Consider the following 14,530-nt stretch of genomic DNA (forward strand, 5'->3'; position numbering starts at 1 on the left):
ATACTGTCCTTGCATATCCGAATTGCATTTCATAAATCCATATGCACATGCTCTTTCTCCTATATAAATTCCCATACAGGAAAATAATGCTTCACCATCCACTGAACTCAGATGCTTCAGCTATGAGAACAATAATGGTTCACAGAGCATGGTGTTAAACCACGAGTGACAGAACTGAAACAAGATAGAGAAGTGAAGGAGAGCAGAAAGGTGCTATAACTCTTGGAGAGCAGGCCAGAGACAGACACAGGCAGTTTTTGTGAAGCTTTCCAGTAGTCCAGGATGCTTCTCATATCCGCTCCCTGGCCCTCATTCCAGGGATAGCTGATTAAAAGAAATAATGGGCAAAGACTGTCACCTACTATCATCACATTCCCTGCTTATAACAGGCAAAAGGTGAAATATTTAATCTGGCTTTTAAAAACAAGTAGATGGGCCAGGCTCCTGAAATAGCAGGCAACTTGTACTTACGCTCCCCTTTGCCATTCTTGTGCTCTTTCTTGTAATGGAAAGCAATTTAAGCATTCATTTCCACTATATTGACTCTACTAAGTTAATCTGCTTCAGAATTGACTCTGCTGATAAAATAATTTTCAAGATCATTGACAGTCAACAAGCCACTTGCGCTCTGACAAACTAACAGTTCTGTGGATTTGAGGGGGGAAGGGAAGATGGGAGAGAAAATTCATCTTCTAGACTTCTTCTATTTCAAGACCAGCTGAAATAAAGAAGGTCAGGGAGAGGCTAGGAGAATGTCTTCTTACTAATTAGTTAGCGCATGAAGCAGGCCAGTGCTGGTTTTCTTTGAGAATGAATCTGAAGGCAAGCTGTGCATTAACAACCTACAGATGGTAAAGTTCCAAAGAAAATAGGAATGACACTAGCTCTTTGAGAAGGATTCATGCTGCCTTTTAAAAGTTACAGAAGAATGAGAAGTTATTACTAATTAGTGAGGTTCCTTCCATATCAATTACTGAAGACAAGCCCCTAGATCACAAATAAGTATCATTATGTGTGAACTAGCTCTGATTCAAAATCCTCAAATACTTGGACCTATTCCTGCTGGGGTGGGGGGGGGGAGGAGGGAGAGAGTTGGGAATTCAAATTCAATTAGAAAAGAGACTATGTAACAGTCTAAACTAGTGCAGTGAAAGTGAGAAATGGCATCAATTTGAACTTTTCTAGGGTAACACAGTAAGTACATACACACAACATGCAGAAGATATGCAGCCTAAATTGATGTAGGTACTTTATTTCAATGGCTCTTTGAAGATTCACACCAGCGGTAAGTGCATCCCACCTTTCTGAAAGCCAGTCTGTATCAAAGTAAACAAATACACATACCTAGTTTACACTACATCTTTGATTAGGTTAACACTTGGTGCTTCGTTTTTGTTCCTACTCCTTAATAATTTATTCTGCTACCCTTAAGAAGTACTCTTCATCTCTTAAAAATGAAGTGTAAAAGAGATTTTAAAAGTTTTAAGACACAGTAAGAAAGTCTTTACATAAACAGCACTATGTATATTGAGATGAACATGGAAGTGTCAGCTGAGAAGTTGCCTTGATTTGTAGGGGTATATTTCTTCTAAGCAAAAAAAAATTCTATCATGTCAAACTGATTTATAAGTAATATAAAAGTATGACTCATCTACAATTTCAGTGCAACCTCTTGCAAACAAGACTCAAAAAGATTTGGTGTCAGCACTCTGAAAACATACATTGTTGCAAAGAAACTCAGACACCTAGGTAAAAAAAAAAAAAAAACTTCAAACAAGGAGATACATAAACAAGCAGGCAGAACATAAATGCTCACAATGGAACTTACCACAACATTCAAAATACATCTTTTGCTTGCAGCCTTATGCTTAAGCAATCAAAAGGCCAGCACGCAGTGTACATGTTGTTTCTTAACGTCAATTAAGAAATCCTGCAAACAGACTATGATCTTATACATCTTCCAAAGCAACTTCTCGTCCTTCTGAAAAGCTAGCACATAAAGGCTAACACATTTTCCTCAGATCTAAAGATTAATTTGCTGCACTTAGAAACAATTCATCTTGTTTCTAAAGCTGAGAAAACACTGTTCACTGTGTTTTATACTAATGGCAAGATAAAACATTTGACTTTCAAGGCCTACTTGCGTGTGACTGATGCATGTGGGCCATGTTTTTAGCAAAGACATTAGCATAACACAGCTTACTTATACGACTTTGGGCATCAGTGTTAAAACATCATGTCTTCTAGCCCGTCCTCCATAAACTTCTTGTAAATTGCCATGAATTTCGCGACAAATGCTTCTAAATGATAAATGGCTTTGCTGCCCAATTGCAGACGGTGTTCATAGAAGGCTGCCATCTGTGCAACTTCTCCTTTCAATTGTCCATCACAGTTATGTAGAAGTTCTGACAGAAGGCCCTAGAAGGGAAAAAACAGGACAGTGTTGGAAAAAAATATATACTTTTGATAAAAAGATAAAGTTATTTTTCTCAAAACAGTTAAGCAAGAATCATCAGCATGAATTTCAGCTCACTCAAGCTTGCTCAAGAATTGAACAGAAAAGAAGTTCAAGAATTATCACACCATTTATCTGACAGAACTACATTTACAGAATTTTGAATCTTCAGAAGTTTCTTTCAGGATAAATTCCTTAGGTCAAAACAAGAGTTACCTGTTGTATTCTCAGATGAGAGAGCAAAGAAAAAAAAAAAAAAAACACACGTAATTGAACTACTTCTGCCTTAATAAAGCAAATTAATTAACCTTAATCACCACATGTTACAACCTCTACTGCATGTAGGCACGTAGCCCTGAAGAGACTTTGAACAGGAAGCAAGGGTAGTAATATTACTTACTCTCTATCACAACAGCACTGAGCACAAGTAGAAATAAATAGCTTACTACTAAATAACAAGGAAACAAATTATATGTACATGTGTGCATATATACATACAGACACAATATACTTTATATTTCACTCATTACAAAAAAAAAAAAAAAAAAAAAAACAAACAAAAAAAAAACTCCAAAACCAAGACTTGCTATTTTAGATCCAAGACAGGGATAAATTCATTTCAAATTTACTCCCACTGAAACAGCCAGGATTTAGGGAGAAGTAGGTCAAGAACATTTCAAGTTTATAAAGAGGAAGTGGGTAAAGAACATTCACCTTTATCCTGAATACTAAAGTCTTCAAACAAGGCAAGGCTGAATCCACTAACCCACTGTGAGCAAAGATTTAAAAAAAAAAAAGTCTAACTACAGAAGCTCACAAAGTAGAAGTCAGTTAATGCAACAAGAAATTTATTATCTTGTAATTATGCATCATAGCAGTCTCCATTTGAGGAGAGTTGCAGTTGTAGTTCCACTACAGTTTTCTTCAGTATCTTTTTAGCCTGCCTAAAATAAAAACATACATATCATTTGTTTACTTCTCCCAAGTTCATTTCTCTCTTGGAAGACACGTGCTGCTCTAGCTTCTCCTTCACAGAACCTTTCTAATATGACATAGCAAATATCAAACTTATAAACAAAACTTACTTAAAAAAAATAAATAAATAAAGCATATCTCAGACTATGGCCCGAGACAGGGGACAACTTTGTTTGCAGCTACGACGATACTGTTGGAGATGACAGAACAAGTTTTTAGCTAACCATTCAGAGGTGCGGACAAGGAAGCCTGTGATAAAACATGTTAGACATTTTCCAAATTAGGGAATAGAATTTTCCCATTCCTAAAGTCCACACAGTTCAAAGCCATGGCCCAAAATATATTTAGATCTAAGCATAATTAGGCACCCAGTAGATCCACTGAAGACCCAAATACTTAATGCCAGGTATCAGTGTCTGAAGGAACAAGGTCTTAACTTCAGCTGCTGCTTTAAAGTAAACCTGGGCTGTTTAGGTTACTCTAAGTAGAGGAAAACAGAAAAGCACTGTGGGTTCATTCAAGCCTATTTGGAAAGAACATAAAAATCACCCAAACACTGAAGAAAGGTTTCTTTATGTCTTTTTTTTAAAATCTCAAGTTGATATTGTCATACGCTTAATATCTATAATTCATTAAAAGCCAAATAATAGCTGAATTACCTTCATAATGATCTCAGGAGGAATGCAGTGTGTTAGGAGTTCATAAAGCCGTCCACGAACCTCTAAAAGCCTGTTCGAAAGTCACCAAAAAAAAAATTAAACTGATTTGTGTGATGCTTTTGGTTTAATTCATATGCTACATATCTTATCATTTTGAATAGAAGGCCATAAGTTAAATATACTATAGCTATTATGGTTTCACTTAATCGAGAAGCTACAGAGCCACTAGTATCGGTCTCTGGCTTGCCTCCCTAATTCTTCTTCATCTCAAATTCTTACTGTTCACGCCCAAGAATTGTGAGAAGTTAGCACAAAAATGATTAAAGTCAACAGATCCATTTAAGTTGTTTTTCCATCCTCACTGTCTACAAGCGCAGTCAGGATAACATGGCAGAAAACGATGCAATTGTCAATTCTCAACTTTTGGTATCAGGACGTCATCACAGGCTACAAGAATTTAATTTAATTACAGTAAATGACTCCTCATATATACAAAGAACAGGCTGAGATGAACTAATAAAGGGAGTTCTCCCACCATGCTAGAAAGAAAAAGAGATAGTGAAACAGAATCAAAAAAAAAAACTGCAAAACATGCCATATGGTCTAACGAAGTGGCAGAGAAGCTGATAGTTCATAATTAGAGCAAAAGAGACCAGAAAGCCTTCAGATTTAACCACTGAATCTGAGATAAACAAACATGTTGAAAGAGACTTAGAAGGGCCATCTACTTATGCTTAAGGCACTCCATTGTTGCCAAGACTTTTATCCAATTTAAACTTTCCTGCAATTTGAGCTCATTATTTCTGCATCTTCTGCACTATGGACATGAAAAAAGTTATTCCTTTCCTCTCCAAATCTCTCTCTATGCTTCTCATTCTGTTCCTTTTAGGTTAAATCTCATTCCTTCCATACAGGTCACATTCTCTAGAACTGCTTTTTGGCAGTCACCTCCAGATTCTCTCAGTTTGCCTAAGACATCTCAGTGCAATGCTCAATCAGATATAGCATTTCAAGAGAAGCCTTACTAATGCTGTATAAACAGCAGAGACTTTCACCACTGTCATACAGGCTGTATGTCTAATCTTGTACAGAGAGCAAACTTGGTAGATTACAAATACATAACACTGTCTCATGTTCAACTTGTATTCAACTAAAAACCTTAGTTTACTTTGTCAAACTCCTACTAATCAATTCTTCAACATGCATTTGATTCTTTGTATCAAAATACAACAATTATTTTTTTCCTAAGATTTCCCAAATTCTGAAAGCATTGTGAATTTCAGTCATCTTCCAACCTAACTGGAGTCCTACCTAGCTTTGTATCATGATAAATTATTTAAAAATGTTTTAATTCACCACATAAATCAGTAATGAAAATATCAGGCTGAGTTAGCTCAGGGCAAGTGTATGAGGCACTCCAGATGCATTCTTCTACACTGACAACATGCCATTGGTAAGTATTTTCCCAGTATAGCCTTTCAACCTGATTTTTATCCCCCATCCTCAAAGTAGTTTTGTGTAGACCAAATCTCTTTCACTTGCTTATAAAAACAGCATGTGCAACAGTATTTAATATCTTAAATATATGTCTCTAGACATAGCACGGAATTCCAGATTTCCTGATCAGTACTTACAGCAAAGGGGGGGGGGGGGGGGGGAACACACATCACAAAACAGAGAAACACACTGATTATGCTCTAAAGGAGGACGTACTTGTTCTGTGACATAAGCTAATTGTATTAGTGCTTGAAGCTCATCCAGTCTCCTCTGGCAGCTTTAAAGCTCAGCTCTTTCGGCTGCAAAGTACCAGCCGAAAACTACAGGTAACTGAAGTAAAGATATTACATTTTTAAATAGAACATTTTTTAGGCTCAAGAGTACTCCAAAATAACATAGTTCACAGGTTCACAGAAACAGGCAAATATATCCATATACCTCTGTGGTGTCTGTTGACTGACAATAGCATTTGCAGTTTCTCTCAAATATACCTCCCAGTCCATCTCAGGAATATCTTGATCAGGAGTGAAAGGATACCTACATAAGAAGAAAACTGTCACCTTTTCTAGCAATGACTCACAGGTAAATTCATTTATCCATCCAAGAGTATGATCTGCATTAATTTTTAGTAGTGACTTACTGCTGTACTCTGCAGGACTCGCACATAAGCAATGCTTTCCGAAGATTCCTGCCAGACTTCTCTGCAAGCCTCTGAGCCAGTTCCTGAGGGAGAGTCAGGCCTTCCTTCTTACACACAGTGGACAGCACATGACAGATCTAGACAGGAAACAGCACAGCAGTATAGCTAACATTCAGCAGACAGCTTGACACCCACAGATTTTCCAGTTTAAAAACACTTCTGCACCAGAGATGGACTAGTCTGTCATGAGACGTGCTTGGTAAGTCAGCCACCACAAAGAAAAGTTAGGCCACTTTGTGCAAGTGAAATAATTCATTAGTCCACAGCAAGAAGGTATCTGGTAAAAAGTTTTAAAGGACTTTGTTTCACCTACATCTTCTGTGCTGGGAGCAGGCACTCGGATGGCCAGGCATCTGCTTTGAATAGGTGCAATAATTTTTGACATGGAATTGCAGCACAGGATCAACCTGCAGGTGGCCATGTACTTTTCCATTGTTCTTCGCAAAGCGTGCTGAGCATCTTTAGTGAGTTTGTCCACCTCTGTTAACAGTACCACTGAAAAACAGTTAAAAAAAGCACTTTTTAAAAGATCAAATCTCTCTAATAAAATGCATACTTTGATGTGTGAGAATACCAAAATGAACGATAAAATAAGCAAGAGGCAGCACAGTCCCACAGACAGGAAAACAGTAAGATTAAGATGACCTACATTCCTTTTTCACTGTATAATGGGCTGGTCCATTTCATTTAAGTACTCAGGTCTTCATAATGGTTCATTTAGCAGAACATCAGTTTCTTGACATTCTGCAGCCCACAACACTTTAGTGCCAAGAGAGAATCCAGGTATATAAGAAACTTTCACTCTGATAAAATCCCTTTAGAAAAGTTGTGCTAGTTAAGAAAGAAAAGCAAAGGAATTTATGGCGTAAGAACATATAAAGAAGCACGATTTCTTGAAGACTGCCCTCAATACATTTTATTTTTAGAAGCACATGTCTTAGTTTAACAAAGCAGATGTAGAAAGCTGCCTTGTTATGATGGTTGGGGGAGGGAGGAGAAGGTCCATGGTCCTTTCCATGGTCTTCTACAGGAGGCAAGGGGAGAGGTATTTAGTTACAGAATATGTGAAGCAGGTAACCTAACTAGCTATCTTCTGCAGGCTCCTCCACAGGCAGTTCAGAGATGGCTCATTTCAGTATTCTGCATTGCCAATTAAGAACAATATGAAGGAACAAGTCAGTCCATTGCTTTTCTCCCATTTCTCTTCTGGTTATATTTGCAGCCTAAAGGAGGTTAGTCAACTTATCAGACACTTCAAGAAGGTGAGACACTTCAAGAAGGTGCATGGTATGACTACAGCTGTAGGCATATATACTTCAATGTCTGGTAGAACCCAAAGACAGTCTAGCAACTTCAATGAAATGTAGTATTTCCTGAAAACTGAGGAAAATAAAATGAAGTACCAAATCCAAGACAACCTTCAAATAATTTTCTTTCTCTCCTTCAAGCTCTTGTAAAGTAGCTCTAGTTTTGCTTTCATTTTAGCCATGGCAAAAAAAAAGTTGTAACAGCATGTGTCTTGGAAAACCTGAAGAACACTGCCTTCATTTTCTTACCCAGTTTCCTTCTCTACGTTATAAATAAAATGCTTCTGAACTTTCTGCTGAAAGTCATCATCCCCAAAATCCCTACAAATGGACAACTAACACCTGCTTACACATTCACTATAAGATTATTATGGTTATTATTAAGCCTCAGTATCTTGCAAGTGAAATATTACCATAGCTCACTAAACCTAGTTACATTGCATTTCAGAGGAAGGCCTGGAAAGGGAGAGCAGGAATCTAATCTCCCCATCCCCAGCCATACTCATTCAACTACATCCAGTTTTCCTAAGAAACCAATGCGAGAGACTGATACAGAGTACTTAACCTCTCAAAATATTTCCACAGCAGCTGCACACCACTGCAAGAAGTAAGTGGTTTAGTTTGGGAAAGTTCATTTGTGCCCATAAAGTATGACACATAAGCACAAATACCACAAAGAAGCAACTGAAATCACTGAAATGCACCAGTATCTATCTTCTTCAGTATTTTGATTGGCTTTAACTATTTTTACTCACCTTTAAAATCTCTTTGAGTACTTGTCTCAAGCTGTTGGGATTGTGCTACTGTCTTCAAAAGCTCCTGGATTACTACACGGTCATTGTTTCCAGCGTCACTGTACAATGAGTTTAAATAAAATTTGTTTTAAAGTTGCTTTACATTGTATATAAAATGCACCCACCTAAGCAGCCCCTTAGTTAACTAAAACAAAAATGACAAAATAATTCAGAAGTTGAGGGTAGATTTCACCCATCTTCCACACACATAAGTTGTTCAAGTTTACCTTCATACGATTAAAAAAAACAAAAAAAACCACATCCTCATATCTTATGCCAACACAGAAGGACTAACAGCACAGTGCTGGGAAGCAATGAAATAACCACAGTAAACTGTTTTATTAACTGTTTAAAATAAACTCTAGCTTTTTAGTATGAAGTAAGATCATTCAAAATATGTCACCTGCAATTTGGGCACAGACAGTTACCAGGAACATTTTTGCCAGACACTTAAAAGGATCCTGGCTGGGATGTAATTAACCAAACAGTAGGATGTCTGACTCACTAAATGGATGGACATAAACGTACAGGGGTTTTTAGTTTTTGGGTTTCTTTCCTCCTTTAACTAGCTATCTTACTATGAACAGCCTGTAGGCTTAATGTAAACTTGAATGGCAGACACAAAGTTATCAAAAATTACTAGTGAAAGACTGATACCAAGGTGCTATTACAACACAGATGACTGATTTGTTTTAGAATCTTCTAAGAGGCTGAAAATCATTGAATAATACTAGGGAGATCTCATTCCTTCCTCTACTCCTTACAGTATCACTGCACAGCTTCTCAGTCCTCAGGTTAATAGCTAAATCAACTTGGCTCAGGTTTGACAACCAATGACACTAAATCACAAGTTAGATTACTGAAGGCGGGGGGGAGAGGGGGAGAACAGCATTTAGCTTCCCCAGACTACAGCCTTCGGAGGCAGCAGTAGCTCTGCAACATTTCACTGGCAAGCAAATGAGAAAGGCATTTGGCTGTCTTGCTCAAGTCACCACTTGACCAGACCTTCCCCATGCTTGACAAGGGGAAGGCAGCAGAACAGGCAGAAGCATCTTATTAGTTCAATAGCCCACAACCTGCTGTACAGACTATGCTGGGACTGAGTAGATGCTGCAGTCTGAGTGATCTGTCTTCCAGCAAAGAGAGAAGTAGTGATTAGAGCAAAAAACGCTGGTTCTGCTTATGAATTAGGACAGCTTTTAGAAACAGGGTTTTAAGTGACTAAACTACAGCTTCTAGCATTTAAAGATACAGGTTTCTTTGTAGTAATAGAACACCCAGGGTTGTAATTTGACAGTGAAAGAGCAGACTACCCCTGATATTATGCAACTGCATCGAACATTCTAGGAAAACAGTAAAGAAATATAGAATTACATATAAATATGTTTATTTTTTGTTGTTCCCTACTCTCTTGCTAACCACTTATTCAAGAAAACCTATTTTAAAGTATTACCTAGGCAAATCAAGTAACCAGCAGGTAATGCCCCAGAACTCAGAGGAACAGTGTGGAGGAAAGACTTTTATCTAAAAAAGTACTGTAATAGATTTAATATCTGCAGAATCCTATTCCTTCCCAGAAGTTAATTTCCTTTCCCTGTTAGCCATTTACTATATTCAATGTTACTCAAGATGTACTGTTTGATTTCACAATACTATAATTCAATCAGAATTCACAGACCATACTGATAAACAATATCGTAACACAGACAAGTTCACTGTCTGGTCACACACACACACGAAAACAGTTGGATCACTCAACGCCTGTGAATCAACATACTAATTCTTAATCAGAACTCAGTAATATATTTTATGCAGTAACTGAAATAGCAATTCTATACTCTTAGGCTTTTACATTTAAAGATATAGTTATTTTATATATTTCAAGCTACAAGTACTCTATATAGAGTATTAGAAGACAAGGTTATCAGAGCAGAAAACTGAGTTGTCACCAAAATTAGATATTTAAAGGGCACATTACCAGTAAAGAAGTCTCAAGCTTTATTTGTTTAGGGCCATATTAAAATACCAACAGATATGCACTAATCAGTATAGACATCAACAGAAATAGTTTTTGAAGAAGACACGGTACATGAGAACAGCTGCTAAAATGCACAGAGTAACATGAGAAAAAAACCACTAACAATAAGCACAAAGCTAAAAGTTACTTAAGGGTATACATTACTGTCTTGTAAATGCAACTCAGACAACAAAGCCAACATAAACAAAGTCTACCACTGTAGAATGACAGGTACTCTCATGTGGTTTAAAGTAATGTGAAAGGGTTTCAGGTAAATTCTTGTACTTGAGTCAGAAAAATATCACCAGCAATTTTAAACTGTCAAGCTGTAACAGCTTGACACTTATATCAACATCTGCCCTCCCTCATAACAGGATTTCCAGCATTTGGGGGAGAGTGGGAAGCGCTCTTGTGCTCAAGACTCTTTATATGAAAACAGTCACAGGTTACTTCCAAGTCATTTTATTTTTTTCAGTTGTTAGAGAAGAAATAATTTGGGGTTCTTGGTTCAAATAAAGGTTTTCAATTTCAACTTAAATGGCTGAATTTATGAATCCATAATTGTTTCTGATATCCAGTCCTTACCAACTGCATGCTTATGTGGCTACTTAAACAGATCATTACTGTGTTTAGTATATAGAAATCCAATTTTCATTGCACAAATTCTTGCTTGAACAAATTAGATAGAGTTTCCAAATTTGGGCTGCAAATTAAGGCAGGGAGGGGATTTTTAATTGAGCAATCAGGCCTTTATAAACCTGACTTGAAATTAGTTAAAATATAACTAATGGCATAAATTCAAATTAGGACATTTTTACTCTACACTTACCTTGGGTTTACTTCAAGGTGATAGTTACTTGCAATGGTGCTAATTTCAATTTTCTTTTTAGAAGGTGCCTATGTAGGAAGTAAGTATATAGGATTTCAGAAAAAATGTGCTAAAAATCAGAAGCAAAAATTGATCTTAAGGATTATAACTGCCTAGGTAGCAGGCAAGTCAGCAGTTTTCACAAAGCAGACAATCACTGAGATACTGAGAAAAGAAATACCAATGCATCATCCAGCCTTTAAAATAATAATAGTAACTATTATGATATATTGGTAATACATATTGCTTATCGCAATGTACTCCAGTCATCGTTACAGAGTTTTGTACTTCATAATTGTATTTTTGGAATCATTGAAAAGGAACAACCTTTCTGTCTTAGAGGAAAAAGCATGCAGACAAGTTTTTGTTTCCAATAATACACTTTCCCTTGCAAGCCTGTCTACGTTGCTTGGCAAAGGATTACAAGTCTATACTCGATTAAAGGAAAACAACATTCATGCCACCTCTGAATTTTGGTCTGAACAGATAAATATTTCCAGCCCAAATATTATGTTCATTCCATAGCTGACAATTAAAAAATAAGCATTAGATGGCCTATGAACAGCAACTGAGAATTTCTTGCTGGTTAAGCCTTCCACAATACCAATTTTGAGTGGAAGATATATCCCTTTTAATAACAAATTCCACCTGCCTTGATCTTAACCATTTAATTAAGTTAGGTTTTCTCTTAATGTTGATATTGTCACTATGGGAATGAATAAACAAGTTATAACTTGTATATGATAGAAAAAGAAGGATTATCTTCATAGACAAAAGAAACTCTATTAATTGAGAGCTAATCTATTATGCATGCTATTGTCCAAACCAGCCAAAAGAACCACAGGGACCTAAGGAACAAGAATATCTGGCAGAAGTATTTGTTCAAATAACCAAACCTGTCTGATTAATTGCATAAATGACCTTGAAGATACTGAACATGAAGTACCACCATATTTATTTGTGTTAAAAAAATCCACATGCTTCACAATAGAAATACATTAGCATATGCTTTAGGTCAAGAGCAGATGTTACCGTTATACTCTGATGTTCAATCCTCAGTTTTTCCACACCTGCACCATATAATTCCCTTAGCAAACACATTATTCTGGTCTTTTTTCCAGCTCCTGATGGTCCATACACCAGCAGATGAGGGAAGTCACCACACTGAACCTGAACACAAAGCAAGCTTAGTTACAACAATGTTGTCCATATGTTGTAACACAATATTCATCTCTGGCTCAATACTTGCTTTCTCACCCAAGTTTACATGAAGCTAACTCATTTTACCCAAACCAAGCATGCCACCAGAGTGCCAGCTGCAACAAACACACTGTAAAAGGCACAAAACAAAGTTTAAACTAGAAGAAAAAAAACCTGCTCTTTCAGTTACAAGTCTTCCGTTTAGGTAAATAAGTAATAGACGACACATATTTAAACCAAATTACAAGTTTACTTCAGGAAAGGCTAAATATCATGAGCCGGAAAACGTTTGACTAGACCCTGCAAGCAGAGTTTACACTAGTCAGAGATAACAAAAAATCAGATAAACTGAGTGTGCATCCACGTCCTGAAGAGGAGCCAGCACACCTTGGGAGGGGGGCCATAAGATCCAAGCAATTCCGAAGTCCCGAATTCTATTCCCAGCGGTTCACCGCAAGTCACTCCCTCCCCGTGAGTGAACAAGCGCCTCCTGCTCCCTGAGACACGGGGCGTGCTCAGCTTAACCAGAGCGAAGATGCGCTTCAACCCGGGGGGGGGGGAGGAGGCGAGGGGGGGAGAACAGCCGGTGATCTCCCTGCGCCCTTTTCCTTCGCAAAAGGGGGCGCGAGGCCTCCCGAGAAAGAGGAGGCTCTCCGGGAGCCGAGGGAAGGCTCCCGCCTGCCAACCGCGCTGCAGAGCTCTAGGGGCCGCGGGGCGGAGCAGGCCCCGACCGGGCCGGGCGTGGGGAGCGGGGAAAGGGGCACAGGCCGCAGCGGCGGCGCGCAGGGCCCGCCGGGCAGGGAGGGGGCGCAGCAGGGAGCCGGGGGGTGCGGCGGGCGGCCCCTCACCAGGTTGCGGAGCTGCGCGGCCTGCTCGCGGTGGTAGTCCAGCCGGCCGAGGGAGCCGGGCCGGTACTTGTCCGCCCACAGGCTCATGGCGGTTGAAAAGCGCGCGCGCACCGCCCGCCCGCCGCAGCTCCGACGCGCGCGCGCGCGCAGGCCCCGCCGCGGAGCCCCCGGCTCCTGTACGGCGGCGGCCTAGGGACAAACCTCAGCGGCGCGCGCGGGGAGCGGAACCGCGCTACGCCCCTCCCGCGCAGGCCCCCGAGCTGCCCTAACGGCCGCCCGCGCCTGCGCGGCCCCCCGGCGCTCTTATTTATTTATCGGCTTATTCACTCATTTGTAAATGACGGAAGGGCCCCATGAGGTCTGCGCTCGTGAAGCGCTGCAGCATGCAGCTTACAGAAGTGATGGCGCTCGCTTACATCACCTCCTCGCAGCAAGCCCGTTATTTTCACCAACCACATGCAGCTGTTTCCTACGAATGGCGGGGAGCGGGGCACAGCAGCCAGCGCCGGGACCCGGCCTGCCGCCGCGCAGCCGCCGGCAGGTGCGCGGGACGAGGCCCGGGCGAGCCCCGGCAGCGCCCTGCGGCCGGGCCAGGAGCCTGAGCTGGGGCGAAGGGAGCGGAGGAGTCGGGCAAAAAAAGCCGCCTGCCGGGGTACCTGATCATCGCCGCCTGCCTGGGACCGGTTCATCAGCCTCTCGACCGGTGCAGACGGCCGGCGAAAGGAGGCCGGTTTCCTGTGTCGGGAGAGCACAGGGCCCTTGGGGATTCTTTGTCTCCTGGCAGTCCCAGAGCTGCAGCTCCGTTGTGGGTCAGTGGGTTGCCCATAACCTGTGTTTCGCACTGTGAATTTGCAAGCCCCTGTCTGTGTGTGTGGCCTTATTAGAAACAGAGTGTGCGTTTCGTGGAGAGAATTATTTTGATGCTTTGTGTGGTAACGCAAATGGAGCATCGTGCATAGATGATGACATTGTTTGAAAATGCAAGACATTTCTAAGAGTAGTAATGCGTAGGTAGACACATAAAGAGGCTGACATGTCAGTAATTTTAATTTTTTTTTTTTTTTTTTTTGAAAAATATGCATTTGGATAAAAGATTTATTTGGCTAATCGTATTGTGTTTGCTCTGTGTCCACATTTATTTACACACTCAGCTATAATGCAGGTAACAGCTTCATTAACATAGCCATCCAAGTTTCTCTTAAAGGTCACA

The 14,530-nt window shown here is 39.9% G+C and overlaps 1 protein-coding gene across 3 annotated transcripts; it reads right to left on the reverse strand.

Moving 5' to 3' along the window:
• Nucleotides 1–1,225: 1,225 nt before the first annotated feature.
• RFC3 (replication factor C subunit 3) lies at nt 1,226–14,045 on the reverse strand. Of its 3 annotated transcripts, none has more exons than XM_062576910.1 (9): nt 13,977–14,045; nt 12,305–12,442; nt 11,234–11,301; nt 8,349–8,446; nt 6,600–6,781; nt 6,227–6,363; nt 6,025–6,123; nt 4,090–4,159; nt 1,226–2,418 (listed from the first exon to the last, which is right to left on the reverse strand). In XM_062576910.1, the coding sequence occupies exons 1-9, from the start codon at nt 14,007–14,009 to the stop codon at nt 2,227–2,229; spliced, it is 1,017 nt and encodes a 338-aa protein (XP_062432894.1). In that variant the 5' UTR covers nt 14,010–14,045; the 3' UTR covers nt 1,226–2,226. The 3 variants fall into 3 exon arrangements, with proteins under 3 accessions (XP_062432894.1, XP_062432884.1, XP_062432904.1); XM_062576900.1 differs by lacking the exon at nt 13,977–14,045 and adding an exon at nt 13,321–13,428; XM_062576920.1 differs by lacking the exon at nt 13,977–14,045 and adding an exon at nt 12,860–12,923.
• Between the last annotated feature and the right edge of the window lie 485 nt (nt 14,046–14,530).

Source organism: Rhea pennata, chromosome 1 (genome assembly GCF_028389875.1).
Source record: "Rhea pennata isolate bPtePen1 chromosome 1, bPtePen1.pri, whole genome shotgun sequence".
Lineage (NCBI taxonomy): Eukaryota > Metazoa > Chordata > Aves > Rheiformes > Rheidae > Rhea > Rhea pennata.